We start from the raw sequence: 19978 nt of genomic DNA, 5'->3' as shown, positions 1-19978 counted from the left end.
AATTACATTTTACACTCATGGGACCTGGGGTTGTATATTCTTTACGCCCGTGTGTGAGTTTGAATGTGTGTAGTCATACAGTATAACTATCTCTCGCCCTTCTACATTTATATTTACTTCTGTTATTACCGTAACTCTATGAATTCCTTCTGTGAACCTTGCTTTGATGTCATATTTGCCTTCAAGTGTGCATTTTGTATCTAGAAAAGAAAGAAGAAAACAGAAAGTTAAACTGTACAATACAGTCTGTAAAATTGTAAAATGGCATTGCTATATAATCAATGGGAAGCATACTGTATAAATAAACACTTCTACAGTACCTCTTGGGCGGTGCTTAAATATATATATATATCTTCCAATTACAACTGCATGAATACTAACTAAGTCATTTCTACTTTACACCAGTTTGATAAAACTCAATATCATGAAACCAGAATACCTTTTCATTGTCTTACTTTTGACAGTGCCTAATGCAGTGGTGGGAGGACTATCTTGGACGATTTGGCTATCGATATTCAACCAACATACAACACCCTTTTTAAAGAACTAGAAGTACTGGCAAAATCTTCCATGTAAAATTCACCAACATTTTCAAATAACAGACTCTTGTGCATGTCAAAGCTACTGTATGTGCATGGAGCTTGTAGAGGTGTTCTCTGTGATCGCGTATGGCCATGTGCATGTTCTCCATTAGGAACATTCAGGATATATCTGTATTTCAGCAAACAATGGTGCATAACAGGTCACATTTTATACAGAAATAGGTTGAATACATTGTATAGGTCTGTAGGACACCCCAATATTTAAAATTGACTTCATAATGCGCAATTTTGTGCTATGTCCAGTACTGGTTCAGTGCACTGTAATACATAAATGCAATATAAAAAACAGTATCCACCTTTAAAAGCATGTGACATTTTCCCACGACTTCTATCTGAATAATGCAATCTAACGTCAGAAGACTCTTGTCAGAAGAAGTTCCTTGCAAAAATGTCTCGGTGACTGCAGAATAACTGTAGATGTATCTGTATCCTTTCTGGAACGCCAGCTGACCAGTACCTACAAAACAGCAGGTGTAAAGTAGAAGTAACAGTCTCCATAAGAAAACACAAAAATCCAATGACTATTCTGGAGACAGCCCTGAGTTCCTATTAAGAATATTGAGAAACCTTTCAGAGATCTGTGTTGGGACCTCACTGTCAACCTCTTTGCTATTGTCATCTGAATCTGCCATTTTTGGCAGGAACAGCCAACAATCTAAAGTGTACAGGGACCTCCCAAAACTTTGAATTGCAACACCCAAACCTTTTTGTTCCCCTGGGAGATAAGCTATGGGCAGGGAAGTGTTTGGCAGCAGTTTTTTTCCTCCCTTCCCATCGAAAACACATACCTGCTCGTCCAACCGCGTGGTGTGTATGGGGGAGTCGAGAGAGATATCTGTTGGCCGAAGATGTATGAAGGTGTATGGGGGAGTCGAGAGAGATATCTATTGGCCGAAAGTGTATGAAGGTGTATGGGCACCATTATTTCGAGAATTTTTATCTGCCATTGTCCAAGATGACAATCAAACTTTATTTGGTGATTTTTATTTTTTTATTTGATTGAAGTTGGAATGTTCCTGCTACAGCTAAGGTCGGTCATACACATCAGATAGGCTCATTCGTCTGACAGCTATCTTTTCTATACAGGTTCATGCTTGGCTCAGCCAACCATGCATCTGTCCTGAATGGGGAGAGGGGAGAAAGAGAACAAAGGGATCAAATCCAACCTCTGCCGTCAGAAGAGAGTCCGGAGGCCCCCATACACTTTCCATGGTTCAACTGTAAATGTCATCAAGATCAGATTGAAGAGAGTCCAACTCGCGGCACACACTCCGTCCCATTCAAGCGAATGAGACAGAGGAGCTGTCATTACACTGCAAGCGGCTGCGATGGCAACGGCCAGCAAGTAAACAGTGAAGAAAGCGTTGTGTTCTCATCAAACAGCTGATCGTCGTGGGTGCCAAAAGTCATATTGATGACCTATCCTAAGGATCGGTCATCAATATAGAAAACCGGAAGACCCCTTTAACTTAAAAGTTTTGTGTCTGTTGCTTTTCAAGTGAATTCAGCGGAGCTGCAATACCAGAAACGGCCCATGGGCAAAAGTGGCGCTGATTTTAGAGAGAAAGAAAAGCAAGCCCTTTCTCCAATCTTATAAAACTACTTTAAAAAGCCTATGTAGATTTGGCTTTGACAATGTTCACATCTGAATTGTCCTGCAGAAAAAACCATTATTAATTAAACATTTCCAAATTAAATATTTTTTCAATTAGACACTTGTTATTGTTAAAGAAAGCACAAGTTAGGGAAAAGTTTCATTGTGGATAAAAAGTTACACTACATGCAGCTGTGATGGCTAGCTCGGCAGTTTATACAATCATTAACGTTATGTCTACAAGGAACGAGCGAAGACTGTAAAACTTTGCTAACAGTATGTGAGTCATTCCGGTGCAGACTATTTCCTTCAGATGTTTCATATAAGAAATGCAGCTGATGTGAGGTGATCCACAATACCATTCACTGCTCACAAGGGAAAAGATTTACAAGTCACACATTGACAAGAGCTCTGCAGGGAACGGGGGACGAGTTACTGGATCAGTGTCCATTATGTTACAATTTATGTGTTGTAATTTTAGGAGTGTTACTCTTGCCATACACATTATCCTTTCGTAAGCTGTACCCACCAAGAACGGCAGGTTCGGCCAACACACTAATATGTTTGGGGACCTCCCGACTCTCCTCCAACAGATGTTGTCAGGAAAGACAAGGATCGGGCAAAACTAAAGTTTTGTTCTCCAGGGAGATAAGCTGCCAACAGCAGTGGCGTAGCTAGGAATGACTGGGCCCTACAGCAAATTTTTGAATGGGGCTCCCCTCCCCCAGTAATTTTTTCACAACCCCTTCCTTTCATGCCGTCCCCATTCCTGTGGCTAGTAAAGATCGCTCTGTCAGACGAGGCCTAGCAGCTGTTCCCTCCATTTTCTACACTGTCTATACTGTCACTGTATATAATTTCATTGTGTAATACTGTTGAGGCGGCCCTGACAAAGTCTTTTAGTCCTCCTCTTCCTGGATGGGCCCCCTTCTGGGTCAGGGCCCCAAAGCAGCCGCTTCCCCTGCTTCCCCTATGGTTAATCCCCTGGCCAACACAACTGTCTGGCAGCGTCTTTCTCCGCTCTCCCCATAGCATACACAGACACGTTCAGACAAGCTAAACATGATAGATAGCTAAGATACCTAAGAATAAAATAAAGTATACTGTAAATTCTTAAAGGCTATGTACATAATACATTTCTATGACTGCATTTCACTCATTTTGGGCTTAAAACCATTTTTCAATTGGTCTTCATTAAAAAAAATATTCTGCAGCTTTGTCATAAAGGGTTAACATCCACCTAGCTGTGAGAATTGTGATTTCACTTTTACTTTGTGCCCATTCATCTAATAACCCTTATGTCTAAATCACTAATAGCTCAAAAACACTTATTCAAGAAGATAAGAACTGAGCTAATGAGTGTTTATAAGGTCAGAGATTAGGAGCCGTCAGCTGAGCTGCATGACGGAACACGGTAAAAACACACGGCATGCTACTAAAGAATGGTTTTTATTTGCATTAGCCGGACATAGTGGTCCTTTTTGTAACAACGTTTCGGGTAGAAAGGATGCCCTTCATCAGGCTTGTCGGATGGACATGAGATTGTAGATGGCCGGCCATCTACAATCTCATGTCCTCACGACCTGCCTGATAAAGGGCATCCTTTCTGCCCGAAACGTTGTTACAAAAAGGACCACTATGTCCGGCTAATGCAAATAAAAACCGCTTAAGCAAAATCTGAAGTGCTGTCTAAATTGTTGAATATTTACACGTTCCAAGAGGTGGAGCCAGGAACATACCACGACGTGCACCCAAACCAGTCAGAAAAGATAGAGTGCTGTGATCACTACGAGATTCCAATACTAAAGAATCTCAAGGCTGTACAGAGAAAGGGGCTCAAACTTTTTAATAAAGACCAACTGAAAAAAAGATTTTTAGCTTAAAATGAGTACAATGCAATAATAAACAAAAATGCCCCCAAAGGCGTCTCTAGTCTTTAAACATTATATGATAATACATTTTCTACTGCATGCTGTATACTCACCTGGGCATTCTGACATACAAGGTCCAAGATCGACATTTTCTAATGCAACTGTAAGATAAAAAAAAAAATATTATGCATACTAAAATAAAAATAGAAGTTTAGTCATATATGAAAGATACAGTATATTACAGTAAAGATAAAAAAATAAAAAAATAAAATCAGTTGACATTTAAGTACTATTTGCAGCAACTTAAAGGGGTTGTCTAAATTCAGCAAATGGATACAGTATATCATGTAGAGAAAGTTAATACAAGGCACTTACTGATGTAATGTGATTGTCCATATTGCTTCCTTTGCTGGCTGGATTTATTTTTCCATCACATTATACACTGCTTGTTTCCAAGAGGTTACGGCCACCACTGCAGCGCAGGTATGAAGGACAGAAGTTGCTATGCATGTGTGCCTATGTGCGCTTGTAGGGTCCTAGCCACCAGAGGGTCTGGTGCTTTCTCCTATAGTGGAGGGTGGTCACAACCCCTGGATACAAGCAGTGTATAATGTGATGGAAAAATGAATTTAGCCAGCAAAGGAGGCAATATGGACAATCACAATACATTAGTAGGTGCCTTGTATTAACTTTCTCTACATGGTAAATGCCATTTGCTGAAGTGAGACATCCCCTTTAACTATTACAGTAGGAATAGCTTTATTAGCAATTCTGTAACAAACAGTTATTAGCAGGGGTAATTTTTGCATAAGTGCATATGCGTCTGATAATAGGACTTTAGGGTAGGTAAGTCAAAATCCAATGTCTCTGAATACATGAGCAGGAGTCTTCAGAGAGAATACAGCAATGCATACTGGCACGTTGTAGTACTACAGATGAGAAAAAAAGGAAAATTAGAGTGTGACAATCAAACAGATTACCCCCTCTAGAAATTTATCTATAAGGGGATCATGAATGAAGGGCACATAAGGGCGCCAGAGGTCGGACGGAAATTGGAGGAAAAAAGTTTTTTATATATTGTATGCTATGAAAGATTGAGCAGAAGGACGTGGAAGAGAGGGATATAGCAGGCTGCCAGTGTAGGTTGGTGTGACGTATAGGCACTATCACAATTAGTAGAGTAGAGAGCAGGAAAAAATATATACAACCATAACCACCGGAAAAGAAGGTGTCCGGCGCCACGCACCCCTAAATGTATAGTAGTAGCTGATGGAAGCTGTTATACTGTAAATGGAGCTCGCTAGTAATAGATAAAATAGAGAACAACTATGCAGATATAGATGTATACAAATGTATACAAAAAAGTACATGAACAGACACAAAGGTGTAGGATACACACCCTAGATGGAGGGTCTGATAATGATTCCTCCGTGAAATTGCTTCAAATAGCAATAAACTCCACAATATATTCAAACTTACTTCACCAGGGAGGAATCCAATAGGATAAAGCTCAAGACACCTACTGGATATTCCCCCCTCGCCTGGATCGCAAGTAGAATGATAGGATGAAGCAGCAGGTCCACACTGAGATCTTCTTGTAACTTCCTTTATTCAAAAAACAGGCAATAGGTGAGCTCAACGCGTTTCGGGGTCTATTAAACACCCCTTCCTCAGGAGCAGCAGTGTATACAAAGTTACAGTTGCTGTCTATATATAGGGATAAGTATGGCAGATAAACACATCCACGTTTGTAAGGGAGCATCACTTCCGGTTCCTATGTGGACCGGAAGTGATGGTGCGTTCCACGGTGGAACGCATTTATGCAGATAAACACATAATAATAGACAAAGAGGGCAGGTATGTACCTTGTATAATAAGTGATTGGGAGGAGATGGGAGAGTGTCTTTACAAGGAGAGGATCAGATCTATTTTTAGCTGCTCTCCGACCCCACTTCCGGTTTCGGACTGAACCGGAAGTGCCCGTGCGTTCCACAGTGGAACGCACCCGATGATGTTATTCAATGGGCTGTCCTGTGGGGCGTTCCGATATGTGTTATGTTCGTGCTGTCTGCAATACTGATTTGGGACCTGGTTGACAGCATCTTAAAAGATCTTATAGCCATATTAGATAAGGAATATTGGTATTATTATTCTCATTATTATTGTAAGGGGGAAAGAGAGGGGGAGGAGCTCAGGATCATATGATGGATGCAGGGCTGTGCATAATTACATGATAAAAATAGAAACTAGACTATTCTTAAGGAAAGGTAGGACAAATGTATATATGGAAGGGAACAAGTTTTTAGAAGACTATAAACAAATAGAGAAAATAAAATAAAGAAAAAAATGTATATATATAAAAAATGATGATAAAATTCCATGGAAAATGTCACTAAAAAACCGCATTCCAAAAAATGCGCATATAAAATTTAACATATATGCATAGGACATACAAATATATATATTCCCAGAGAGCCGAAGGAGTCATTAAATGGATATGTAAATACATATATACGCACAGTGAAAATATTAATATAAATATGTAAAAATATATATAAAAAAATATGTCAAATATATATATATAAAAAAGTTATATATAAAATACAACCCACCTGATCAACTCAATAAGTTCTGTCAAATGGAAGAGTGACTATAATTTTGTCACTTTAGACGTAAATTCCCTGTATAGCAATATCCAGCATGATCTGGGACTTACAGCTGTTAGACATTTTTTGGGGAAGGATTCGTCCATGCCAGAACAGCAAAAAGAATTCTTACTGGATGCCATTGAATTTATTTTAAATCATAATTTTTTTACTTTTAATGAGGTGTATTTTATTCAGAAAAAAGGGACCGCGATGGGGACGAAGTTTGCCCCATCATACGCAAACCTTTTTATGGGCCTTTTTGAGGAACACCATGGTCTATTGTCTCACCCGAAAATCCGTTATTACCAGAGATATATCGATGACATTATTTTTATATGGGAAGGGGATGTTGAAGAGCTAGTATCCTTTGTAAAAAATCTAAATACAAACCAATGGGGCCTTGGGTTTAGCCTGGAGCACAACCCCCGAGAAGCTATCTTCTTGGATATTCATTTGAGCATAAAAAACAATAAGATCATCACTAAAACTCACTTTAAACAGGTGGACGCGAACAGCTACCTTAACTATAAAAGCTGCCACCACCCGAAATGGAAGAACAACATACCATTTAGCCAGATGAAGAGGTTGAGGAGAAATTGCTCTGACAACCAGACCCTAAAGCAACAACTAAACTCCTTATGTCAAAGGTTTGCTGAAAAAGGTTACCCCAAAACTCTAATTAAAGAATCTGAGAAAAGATCTCTGTCACTTCGCCAAATCGACACCCTCCAACCCAAAATAAATAAAAATAAAAACACTAACACCGAGAACAAGACTCAGTTTAATCTGATTACAAGATTTAATGTAAAACATGTTGCAATCCGGCAAATTATGAAGAAACATTGGGGCATATTACAAAGGGACCCTATTTTAAAACATATACTTCCCCCAGTGCCAGGCCTAACATTCAGAAGGGCCCAAACCCTGAAAAACATAGTCGCACCTTCTTGCCCCAAAATTACAGAAATGGGAAAGGCCACAAAACCAACAAACCCATCAGAAAAAGGGGCCTTTAGTTGCAAAATAAAGAAATGCAAATGCTGTGGAATGATTAAGGATAAGACTAAAACCATCAATGTCCCACATTCTGGTGAGGTCATTACGTTGAGGCACTTTATGAGCTGTGGATCGCGGAATATAATCTATCTGCTTACATGCCCTTGCAATTTGTTATATATTGGGAGAACCACCCAAACCCTTAGAGAAAGAATGAATGAGCATCGCTCAAATATCCATCGCAAAGTTCTGACTCACAGCGTTTCCAGACACTTCTTCGAACACCACAACAGTGATCCCTCCCTTGCGAAAGTCACCCCTGTTGAATGGGTCCCCTATTCATTTCAACAGTTGGCTCGAAAAGAAATGTTCTGGATATACAAATTTAATACGCTGGTTCCCTTCGGCCTAAACGAAGCCCTCGAATATACGAATTATTAACCCACTTATAATTTTATATATATATATATATATATATATATATATATATATTTATTTACTTATTTATATATATATATTATTATTTTTTTTTTTATATATAACTTTTTTATATATATATATTTGACATATTTTTTTATATATATTTTTACATATTTATATTAATATTTTCACTGTGCGTATATATGTATTTACATATCCATTTAATGACTCCTTCGGCTCTCTGGGAATATATATATTTGTATGTCCTATGCATATATGTTACATTTTATATGCGCATTTTTTGGAATGCGGTTTTTTAGTGACATTTTCCATGGAATTTTATCATCATTTTTTATATATATACATTTTTTTCTTTATTTTATTTTCTCTATTTGTTTATAGTCTTCTAAAAACTTGTTCCCTTCCATATATACATTTGTCCTACCTTTCCTTAAGAATAGTCTAGTTTCTATTTTTATCATGTAATTATGCACAGCCCTGCATCCATCATATGATCCTGAGCTCCTCCCCCTCTCTTTCCCCCTTACAATAATAATGAGAATAATAATACCAATATTCCTTATCTAATATGGCTATAAGATCTTTTAAGATGCTGTCAACCAGGTCCCAAATCAGTATTGCAGACAGCACGAACATAACACATATCGGAACGCCCCACAGGACAGCCCATTGAATAACATCATCGGGTGCGTTCCACTGTGGAACGCACGGGCACTTCCGGTTCAGTCCGAAACCGGAAGTGGGGTCGGAGAGCAGCTAAAAATAGATCTGATCCTCTCCTTGTAAAGACACTCTCCCATCTCCTCCCAATCACTTATTATACAAGGTACATACCTGCCCTCTTTGTCTATTATTATGTGTTTATCTGCATAAATGCGTTCCACCGTGGAACGCACCATCACTTCCGGTCCACATAGGAACCGGAAGTGATGCTCCCTTACAAACGTGGATGTGTTTATCTGCCATACTTATCCCTATATATAGACAGCAACTGTAACTTTGTATACACTGCTGCTCCTGAGGAAGGGGTGTTTAATAGACCCCGAAACGCGTTGAGCTCACCTATTGCCTGTTTTTTGAATAAAGGAAGTTACAAGAAGATCTCAGTGTGGACCTGCTGCTTCATCCTATCATTCTACTTGCGATCCAGGCGAGGGGGGAATATCCAGTAGGTGTCTTGAGCTTTATCCTATTGGATTCCTCCCTGGTGAAGTAAGTTTGAATATATTGTGGAGTTTATTGCTATTTGAAGCAATTTCACGGAGGAATCATTATCAGACCCTCCATCTAGGGTGTGTATCCTACACCTTTGTGTCTGTTCATGTACTTTTTTGTATACATTTGTATACATCTATATCTGCATAGTTGTTCTCTATTTTATCTATTACTAGCGAGCTCCATTTACAGTATAACAGCTTCCATCAGCTACTACTATACATTTAGGGGTGCGTGGCGCCGGACACCTTCTTTTCCGGTGGTTATGGTTGTATATATTTTTTCCTGCTCTCTACTCTACGTTGTAGTACTCACAGAGTGCAGACTATAGTAAACTGCTGATGGCACCCACAGGGCAGCTGATTATCCGGCAGCCTTGAGGCATTTATCAATTCCTTAAGATAATAGTGAAAGTCCCTCCAAACCAGAGCTTCATTTTGTTTTACAAAGAAACCATTTGCTTGATTTTTTTAAGAACAACGGAGAAGATTTTGTAATGCCTGTGTGCACTCAACTGTGTGTGATAAGGTGGACAGACCTTCAAGACCCTATGCTACTCAATGCTAATATGTGGCCAGAGCTGGTGAATGCTTGTATGCTTCAGGGGCAAGAACATTGTGTGGCCCATAGGCTAGAATTAAGTCACAGAATGTTCACAACTAAACATGTCTATAACACAACACAGCAGCCACCAAAATCTGCAAATCAACACAAGGGGAGTACTGTATGATCGCCATATGATCTCAGGTGCAGACAAAACATGGGATCTGGTTTGCATGATGTTACTGTCAGGCAATGTACTAGATGTCATTGGGCAATTTTCCAAAAATATTATCAGACTTGCGTAAAAAAAGTTTTCTTGGCAGTTTTTGGTGGACATAAGATTGCTTTAAATTTTCTAATGACTGTGGGAAGATCAGTAGGATACCTCAACTTGCCCAGCATCTGACCTTTACTAGTTACTGACTAGTTCCTAATCTGCTTTGTTGTCTGCAGTGACCATTGTTTTCTCTGTTCCTGGGTTTCTAGCATTTTTCACATCCTGACGTCAGGATCTGTCTGGCCATCTCTTATAGGGTCTATAAATCAACAACAGGGGGTCGGTAGGCACTGCTGGGCATTAGTCAGCAGTTTGCTCAGAATGGAGACATCCAAACTGAGGTGGTGCTCCATAGATTTCATAAAAGAATGAAGAAAAGTGAGGCACTCATCAATAAAAATCAATGCCCTTTATTTAATCTTCCATAAAATATCAAACAGGAGGAATGTGAAAGGATAGACACGGCGTCCATTTCGAGTGTTACCACGCTTCCTCGGGACCTGGACCTGTAGGATCCTCGGGCTTCTCCTGGTCTGGACAGGTTCATGTGGCACTTTTTATTAGGGCTGCAACGATTAATCGATGTAATCGATTATAATCGATAACTGGATTCGTTGTCGACGAATCCAGTCATCGAATAATCGCCGATTCGTTGCTATGCGGGCGGGCGGTCACTGCATCTTTATTTTACCTTTTACAATGATGCTCCGGTAACAACTAACAGGCAGAGCGGACGCGGCGTAACGTCACTTACTCATGTGACGCACCTGCTCTGCCTCCTTCATTCATTAAGTGGGCGGAGCAGGTGCGTCACGTGAGTAAGTGACGTTACGCCGCGTCCGCTCTGCCTGTTAGTTGTTACCGGAGCGTGATTGTAAAAGGTAAAATAAAGATGCAGTGATTAGTCCGACTAAGCAGCGGGGCCGGGGCTGTTATGGGGAGAGGGAGGATCTGTCCATGGCACTGCTATGGGGAGGGGGGTCTGTGTATGGCACTGCTATGGGGAAAGGGATCTGTGCACTGTTATGGGGAAAGGGATCTGTGCACTGTTATGCCCATAACAGTGCACATATCCCCCTCTCCATAACAGTGCACAGATCCCCCTCCCCATAGCAGTGCCATACACAGATCCCCCTCTCCATAACAGCGCCACCCACAGATCCCCCTCTCCATAACTGCGCCACCCACAGATCCCCCTCTCCATAACGGCGCCACCCACAGATCCCCCTCTCCATAACGGCGCCACCCACAGATCCCCCTCTCCATAACGGCGCCACCCACAGATCCCCCTCTCCATAACGGCGCCACCCACAGATCCCCCTCTCCATAACGGCGCCACCCACAGATCCCCCTCTCCATAACGGCGCCACCCACAGATCCCCCTCTCCATAACGGCGCCACCCACAGATCCCCCCTCTCCATAATGGCGCCACCCACAGATCCCCCTCTCCATAACAGCGCCACCCACAGATCCCCCTCTCCATAACAGCGCCACCCACAGATCCCCCTCTCCATAACGGCGCCACCCACAGATCCCCCTCTCCATAACAGCGCCAACAACAGATCCCCCTCTCCATAACAGCGCCACCCACAGATCCCCCTCTCCATAACAGCGCCATCCACAGATCCCACCCTCCATAACAGCGCCATCCACAGATCCCACCCTCCATAACAGTGCCATCCACAGATCCCCCTCTCCGTAACAGCGCCATCCACAGATCCCACCCTCCATAACAGCGCCATCCACAGATCCCACCCTCCATAACAGTGCCATCCACAGATCCCCCTCCCCATAACAGTGCCATCCACAGATCCTCCCCATAATAGTGTCGTCCACAATTTGTTTTAATATGGCCTTTGAACATAATTTTTCAAGTAAGATCATATAAACCTCTTTGTTTTGTAATTTTGTCGTTTTTCCCGATTAATCGATTAATCGTAGAAATTAATCGGCAACTAATCGATTATTCAAATAATCGTTAGCTGCAGCCCTACTTTTTATACTTTTCCACTGCTAATATTTTAATAATAATTAGTGTTGATCGAGCACCTAAGTGCTCGGGTGCTCGAGGTCCTCGGGATGCTCGGGTGCTCTACCGAGCACAATGGAAGTCAATGGGAGAAACCGAGCATTAAACCAGGCACCCCCTGCTCTGAAGAGGGGATGGTGTCTGATTCACATGAAATTGATGGAAACACCACTGAAATGGTTCGGGAACAGCATGGGGAGGATGTCTGGATGCATCTTGGATTCCCAGGTCGCTTCTGGGAATGATGTTGTCCGAGTAGTACGCCACTTTTACAGACTGACAATAATACACACAAAACTGAAGATAAAATTGATTTTAGAGGAAAAATTGTTAGGAAATATTCTTTCCTGTATACTTACTTGTATATAAAGTGCAAGTGCTGCCAAAAATTACAAGGAAGAGGCACTCCGATACAACCTGTATATCACATAAAGGAGGGCCTCATTCACATTGTGGTACAATTGTTCAGGTAGTGGGACTCCTACACTCAGAAAGCCTATGCACTAAGTGAAAGGGCTGCCAAAAATTACAAGGAACTGGCACTCCAATACACCCTTTATTATACATAAAGGAGGGCATCATACACACTCTTGAAAAATTATGATTCATGGTCTGCTGGTGACCCTCAAAAACATTAGGAGCAAGGGCCTGCTGGTGACCCTCTAAAACATTAGGGGCGAGGGCCTGCTGCTGATCTGACCATCTAAAAAATTAGGGGTGAGGGTCTGCTGCTCAGCTGACCATTGAAAAAATTATGGTTGAGGTGAGCTGACTCTCTAAAACATTAGGGGTGAGGGCCTGCTGCTGATCTGACCATGGAAAAAATTATGGGCGAGGGCCTGCTGCTGAGATGACCATCTAAAACATTTTGGGCGAGGGCCTGCTGCTGAGCTGACCATCTAAAACATTAGGGGCAAGGGCCTGCTGCTGAGCTGACCATCTAAAACATTAGGGGCGAGGGCCTGCTGCTGATCTGACCATGGAAAAAATTATGGGCGAGGGCCTGCTGCTGAGATGACCATCTAAAACATTTTGGGCAGGGGCCTGCTGCTGAGCTGACCATCTAAAACATTAGGGGCAAGGGCCTGCTGCTGAGCTGACCATCTAAAACATTAGGGGCGAGAGACTGCTGCTGAGCTGACAATCTAAAATATTATGGGCGAGGGCCTGCTGCTGATCTGACCATCTAAAACATTATGGGCGAGTGCCTGCTGCTAAGCTAACTCTCTAAAACATTAGGGGTGAGTGCCTGCTGCTGAGCTGACCATTGAAAAGATTATGGTTGAGGGCCTGCTGCTGAGCTGACCATTGAAAAAATTATGGTTGAGGGCCTGCTGCTAAGCTGACCATTGAAAAAATTTGGTTGAGGGCCTGCTGCTGAGCTGACCATCGAAAAAATTATGGCTCAGGACCTGCTGCTGAGCTGACCATCGAAAAAATTATGGTTGAGGGCCTACTGCTGAGCTGACCCTCTAAAACATTAGGCGTGAGGGCAGCTTAATAAGCATGCTGATATCATGGAGGAGAAGGAGGAGGACGAGAAAAGCAAGATTGAACCATATACCCTTTTTTGTGGTGGAAGGGGTGCATCGGAATACAGTGTATTCAATACACCATAAAAGCCACATTAAAAGTGCCTTTATGTTCAGCCGCTTTCCTCTGGTGGAGTAGAGAAGTCAGGGGCAATCCAAGCCTTGTTCATTTTGATAAGAATCAACCTGTCAGTATTTTCAGTTGACAGGGGAATCAGTTATTATGCCCCCAGCAGCACTAAATACCCGCTCTGACTAAACGCTAGCGGCAGGGCAGGCCAGCACCTCCAAGGTGTAGAGAGCCAGTTCGTGCCACGTGTCCAGCTTAGACACCAAAAAGTTACAAGGCACAGAGGGATCATTGAGGACGCTGACACGGTCTGCTACATACTCCTTCACCATCTTCCTAAATTTTCTCTCCTTGTGACACTAGGCCGCGCATCAGGGTGAGGTTGCTGGCGGGGTATCATGAAACTGTCCCAGGCCTTGGAGAGTGTTGCCTTGCCTCTGTTGGAATTGCTTTGTGTTCCCCCTCGTCTCCCCCCTCAGTTGCCCAAGGAACTACGTACTCTGCTGCCAGCGTTTTCAGCTGGAAATTTCTGGAGCAATTTTTCCACAAGGACCTTCTGGTATTGCACCATTTTGCTAGTCCTCTCCACCACATAAATAAGAGATGAGAAGTTCTCTTTGTAGCGGGGGTTGAGAAGGGTGAACAACCAGTAATCGGTGTTGATCAAAATGCGTATAATTCGAGGGTCACGGGAAAGGCAGCATAACATAAAGTCAGCCATGTGTGCCAGAGTCCCAACAGACAAGACTTCGCTGTCCTCATCAGGAGGATGACTGTCAATCTCCTCATCCTCTTCCTCCTCTTCGGCCCATCCAAGCTGAACAGATGGAATAAACCTGCTGTGGGTACTACCCTCTGTAGCGGAGGCAACCGTCTCCTGCTCCTCCTCATCATCCAATTCGAGCTGAGAAGACGAACGGAGGGTGGTCTGGCTATCACCCTGTGTACTGTCTTCCCCCATTTCCACCTCTTCCACATGCAAAGTGTCCACCTTAATTGTGAATAACTGAGTGGGACTAGTAGTTACAAAAGTCTCACCGATATTTCGAGATTCAAAGTTGCCAGGGACCCACTGGAGAAGATGTGGGGAAATATCCTTGTTAAAATATAACTTTTATAAGATATGCAATAAAAAATACACCAGAGGATGCATCAACATTACGGACATACAGACAAACAGGGGGTTCTTATGATATATACCCCAATGCTGGTAAGGTGAAGGTAAGTAAAGAAACTGCTGCGCCAGTGAAGACGCCAGCAGTCTTACCTGACCAACCAAGTAGCTAGGATCGGATTAGCAGACGCAATGCCTGAATTAGACGGAGTCCTGTGTAGGCGTGCAGTCAGGGAAGATGATGCTGTGCCCTATCTTACCCTATACTTGGGGGAAAGGGTCTGCTCCCATACTGCCTGTCTACACAGAGCACTCGCCCTGGAAAGGGCGACCCCGTCAGGATACCTGTCCCTAGTTATGGACCTGATCGCTAGCACTAGAAATATTCAAATTCTACAGACCTCCCGACGTGGCACGTTTCTGTCGTGTCGACTCCTCAGGGGAAAAAAAAAAGTACATGTAGGAAAAAACAATGTATACCATATGTACCCGCAGGTAGAAAGATGAAAACACTGCAGTCATATGGTTACAGAAAAAATCAGGCTTAATTGATTAAAATGAGGGCCTTTGCGTGCACTATCAGCAGCACGGCCACTTCCCCGTCCCTTACTGCTCACCTTCTGCATATTAAATGGTATATATGCTTGCAAGTATGTCACACGTACAGTAGCGCAGGTTCTGTAAGTGTATGCGCAAATAAATTAAACTGAATGTCACTGATTTTTAGGATGTGCAAACGTTATACAGGAGATGTAGCGCAGGTAATGTCGCTGCCACCAGCGGAAAAAAAAATTAAACTGAATGTCACTGATAGTGATGAGCGGCATGGGCAATATTCAAACTTGCAATATTTTGTGAATTTTTGGGCAAATATTCGCCATAAATTCGCAAATTCGAGAATTTGTGATCTCCAGTCATTATTTTCTTGATTGTGAAAATCAGCAATCAGAAAATTTGTGATAAAAATTTGCAATAAAAAATTCGCGATACGAAAATTTGCATTCAACACTACTCCTAAAGTCAAAGATATTGCAGCCTTCTCATTGGCCGACAAGCAAGAAGCAGTGAGGGATCATGGGTACTGATGAAAAAAATCTACAATCTAGAATATTATTTCATCTTGTGTAGGATGTTTTTGTGGTGCATGTGCTCCGCTGCCGACATCCTCCATTGTATGCATTTTTTCTGGGGATTGCCGTTAGCAATGGATCACTTGAGGAATTTTCTCTCCCGATTATAAACACGCTACCAGTGGCGTGCCTATGGTATTTGGCTCCCGGGGCCTTCCCCCTGCCGAAACCATAAGAAACTTTATTTTTACATTTAAATATATTGAAATATTTATTTTGTTTGAAATAACATTTTTTATCGCTAGTAAACAGAACAATTTAAAGGGAATCTGTCACCGTGACAGTGACAGTGACAGCCAGACCCGTGCTGCTGATCGTACGGGCACAGCTCCTGCAACTGCCCGATCAGCCCGACATACCTGTACAGCGCTGGGACTCAAGTCAAGTCCTGCAGCGCCGTACAGGTACGGCACTGGTATCCTACAGGTTAATAAGCCTGGTCCTTTCCCATCCATATTTGGGTGCCACACACCACCGTGCCACTGTGACTGTCTGCACACTCCTAACTGCCACACACCACAGTGCTTTTTGCAGGCTCAGCTCGGCGGCAGTGTATCTGTGACACACTGTGACACACACAACACTGCTGAGGTGGTCACTTCACCAGAAGGCACAGGCCGCGCAGCACAGGCGTTTTCTTGCTCAGAAGCACTGGAGCAAACGGCTACAAGGAAGATGGGAGGTTTCCCCACCTGGAAGGTGAGCGGCAGCCGGCGGCGAGCATACAAGTGAGATAGGCGTGAGCGCGCTCCGTGGCTAATCAGAGCATGCACCAGAGGCAGATTAAGTATATCATAGGCCGGGGTCTGTTTACCCATCTTGGGCCTCCTCTGTCCAGTTGTCCCGACCGTCCCCTCTTTCTAGTTGTTCCCTCATGTTTATTTTTTTCTGGCAAATATTAAATAAAACTATGCCACGTATATAGTGTCGTTGCCCATTGCCCCTGAGAATACCAGGGATCTGGAAAACATTTTGGGGGCAACATATAAAGCGATTTTAGAGGATGGCTATCGTCAGTGCTGACCCTAAACCATATAATCAATGCGATTAATCAATGAAAAGGAAGCAATAGGGGGACGGTTAGTGACAGTGCACAGAACCACATCCCTGGTGCAGGAGTGAACACAGAATAATACACTTCGATAGCTCGCCGGTGTTTAGTGGTCGGAGGACTTTTAATGAAATAGAGTGGAACTATTATTACAGATTATAGGATAAATGTAAATTGGGGGCTATCATCTGTAGGGGGGCCAGTTTTTATTTAGGAGAACCTAATACCCTTTATTTATCTAGGTCAGATTTGTTTAATTGACATCTATCGTATAACACCCCCAGCCCCTCATAGTGTATAGCGTACAACACTCCGCAGTATACAGAGTAATACCCCACAGTATACAGTATATAACACTGCCCAGTATACAGTACCTCATAGTATGCAATACACAGTATACAGCACCCCACAGTATGCAGTATAGCACCCTATAGTATACAGCACCCCACAGTATGCAGTATAGCACCCTATAGTATACGGCACCCCACAGTATGCAATAAAGCACCCTATAGTATAGAGCACCCCACAGTATGCAGTATAGCACCCTATAGTATACAGCACCCCACAGTATGCAGTATAGCACCCTATAGTATACAGCACCCCATAGTATGCAGTATAACACCCTATAGTATACAGCACCCCACAGTATGCAATGTATAGTAACCCACAGTATGCAGTATAGCACCCTATAGTATACAGTACCCCACAGTATACAATACATAGTATAGCATCCTATAGCATACAATATAGCACCCCACAGTATACAGTAGACAAGTATAGCACCCCACAGTATACAGTACCTCACAGTATACAGCACCCCACAGTATACAGCACCCCAAAGTATACAGCATACAGCACCCCACAGTATACAGCACCCCACAGTATACAGCACCCCAAAGTATACAGTATACAGCACCCCACAGCATATAGTATACAGCACCCCACAGTATACAGTACCCCACAGTATACAGCACCCCACAGTATACAATATACAGTATCCCACAGTATACAGTATACAGCACCCCACAGTATACAGTAGAGCAGTATAGCACCCCACGGTATACAGTAGAGCAGTACAGCACCCCACACTATACAGCACCCCACACTATACAGCACCCCACAGTGTACAGTAACTCACAGTATACAATATACAGCACCCCACACTATACAGCATCCCACAGTATACAGTAGTTTAAAGTATATTAGCATTACAGCCCCTGTCACCTTTTCCTGATGTAATCTTCACAAAAAAAGCTCCACAATTCTGGAAAACTTCTCTTACAGCAACACTCCTGATAGAAAGGACCTTTGATTACATCATAGTCATGTGACCAGTAATATCGATATGTTACTGGTCACATGGTGATGATGTCATCAAAGGTCTTTTGTCCTAAGAGAATCACAGCTCTCCTTCCTTGCAGAGACATTGGGCTGGGCGCTGCTGCTCAAGCAGCACCCCCCTGTATAGCTGACAGCCTGACACCTGGGCGGACCACCTTCCCTAGGCACACCACCGCACGCTACAGTGTTTGGGGTTGAGCATTTCCTTCCATTTAGGCCACTTTATTCCGTGATTTATTTTTTGATTTTTTTATGTCACTGCCACCAGCAGCGAAAAAATTAGACTGAATGTCACTGATATTTATGATGCGCAAACGTTATACAGGAGATGTAGCGCAGATAATGTAACTGTCCGCAGCGGAAAGTACACTGGATGTCACAGATATTTTTAGGCTGCGCACACGTTACACAGGAGATGTAGCGCAGAAAATGTCGCTGTCTGCACCTATAATGCAAACAATTGTATCCGTTCAGAATGGATCTGTTTGCATTATTCTTTTTTAAAAAGTCTAAGTCAAAACGGATCCGTCCTGACTTACATTGAAAGTCAAAGGGGGACGGATCCATTTTCAATTGCACCATATTGTGTCAGTGAAAATGGATCCGTCCCCATTGACTTACATTGTAAGTCAGGACGGATCCGTTTGGCTCAGTTTCGTCAGACGGTCACCAAAATACTGCAGGCAGCGTTTTGGTGTCCGCATCCAGAGCTGAATGGAGGCAGAACGGATGCAAACTGATGCATTCTGAGCGGATCCTTATCCATTCAGACTGCATTGGGGCTAAACGGATCAGTTTTGAACCGTTTGTGAGCGCCCTGAAACGGATCTCACTAACGGAATTCAAAACACCAGTGTGAAAGTAGCTTTATAGATAAGCCATTGCTTATAGAGATTGGTTCTGTCCATATCCCCCATAAACTCCCATTCTGGGCACCATGGACTAACCGCAAGGGTGAGTGACCTGTGTGAATGCACAGGGCGCATCCTCTGATCCTGCTCAAGACACCAGTTGCTCGCAAACCCCAGGAACTTTGCTATTAGTTGAATTTCATTACTATTGAGACTTTGTATAGCATTATTAATAGATCGCAATATGTTAGTATTATTTGGGTGCTGCCACATAAAGGGGTTATGCCACGAATGATGTAAAAAATAAATATCCATCTACATCATGTACTACATGATACTCTAACAAAGCTAGAACCAGCCCTGTAACATGGATCCAGAGATCTCCCCATTCACTGCTCCAATTGTTCCCTTCAATTATCATCAGGCTGGCAGCTCTATGGGTGTGTCCTTTCTGCTGTAGCCTTTTCCCTGTGTGGCTGGTGGCAGTTGGAAGATATAAACTGGGTATGTTTTTTAACAATATTTAGTGGTAACTGTATACTATTGTCATTTGGGCAGTATATGGCATTTCTGAACTAGTAACAATTCACGCAAATGGATAACCGCAATTAAAACTTAACATTTAATTAAAGCTACGTTTAAAGGTGTGGGCCCATGAATCAAAAATGATTC

General features: G+C 42.7%; 1 protein-coding gene across 1 annotated transcript in view; it reads right to left on the bottom strand.

Moving 5' to 3' along the window:
- LOC122945455 (vitellogenin) overlaps positions 1–19978 on the bottom strand; it is a 178468-nt gene that overhangs the window by 151668 nt on the left and 6822 nt on the right. Inside the window, exons 2-4 of the mRNA XM_044304523.1 lie at positions 4181–4228; positions 899–1059; positions 130–200 (exon numbers count right to left, since the gene is read on the bottom strand). Coding sequence (XP_044160458.1) covers positions 130–200; positions 899–1059; positions 4181–4228 — 280 coding nt within the window. The remainder of the gene's footprint in view (positions 1–129; positions 201–898; positions 1060–4180; positions 4229–19978) is intronic.

This window comes from Bufo gargarizans, chromosome 8 (assembly GCF_014858855.1).
Source record: "Bufo gargarizans isolate SCDJY-AF-19 chromosome 8, ASM1485885v1, whole genome shotgun sequence".
Classification (NCBI taxonomy): Eukaryota; Metazoa; Chordata; class Amphibia; order Anura; family Bufonidae; genus Bufo; species Bufo gargarizans.
The sequence above is the reverse complement of the archived record's forward strand: the minus strand, read 5'-3'. Positions and strand labels throughout refer to the sequence as shown.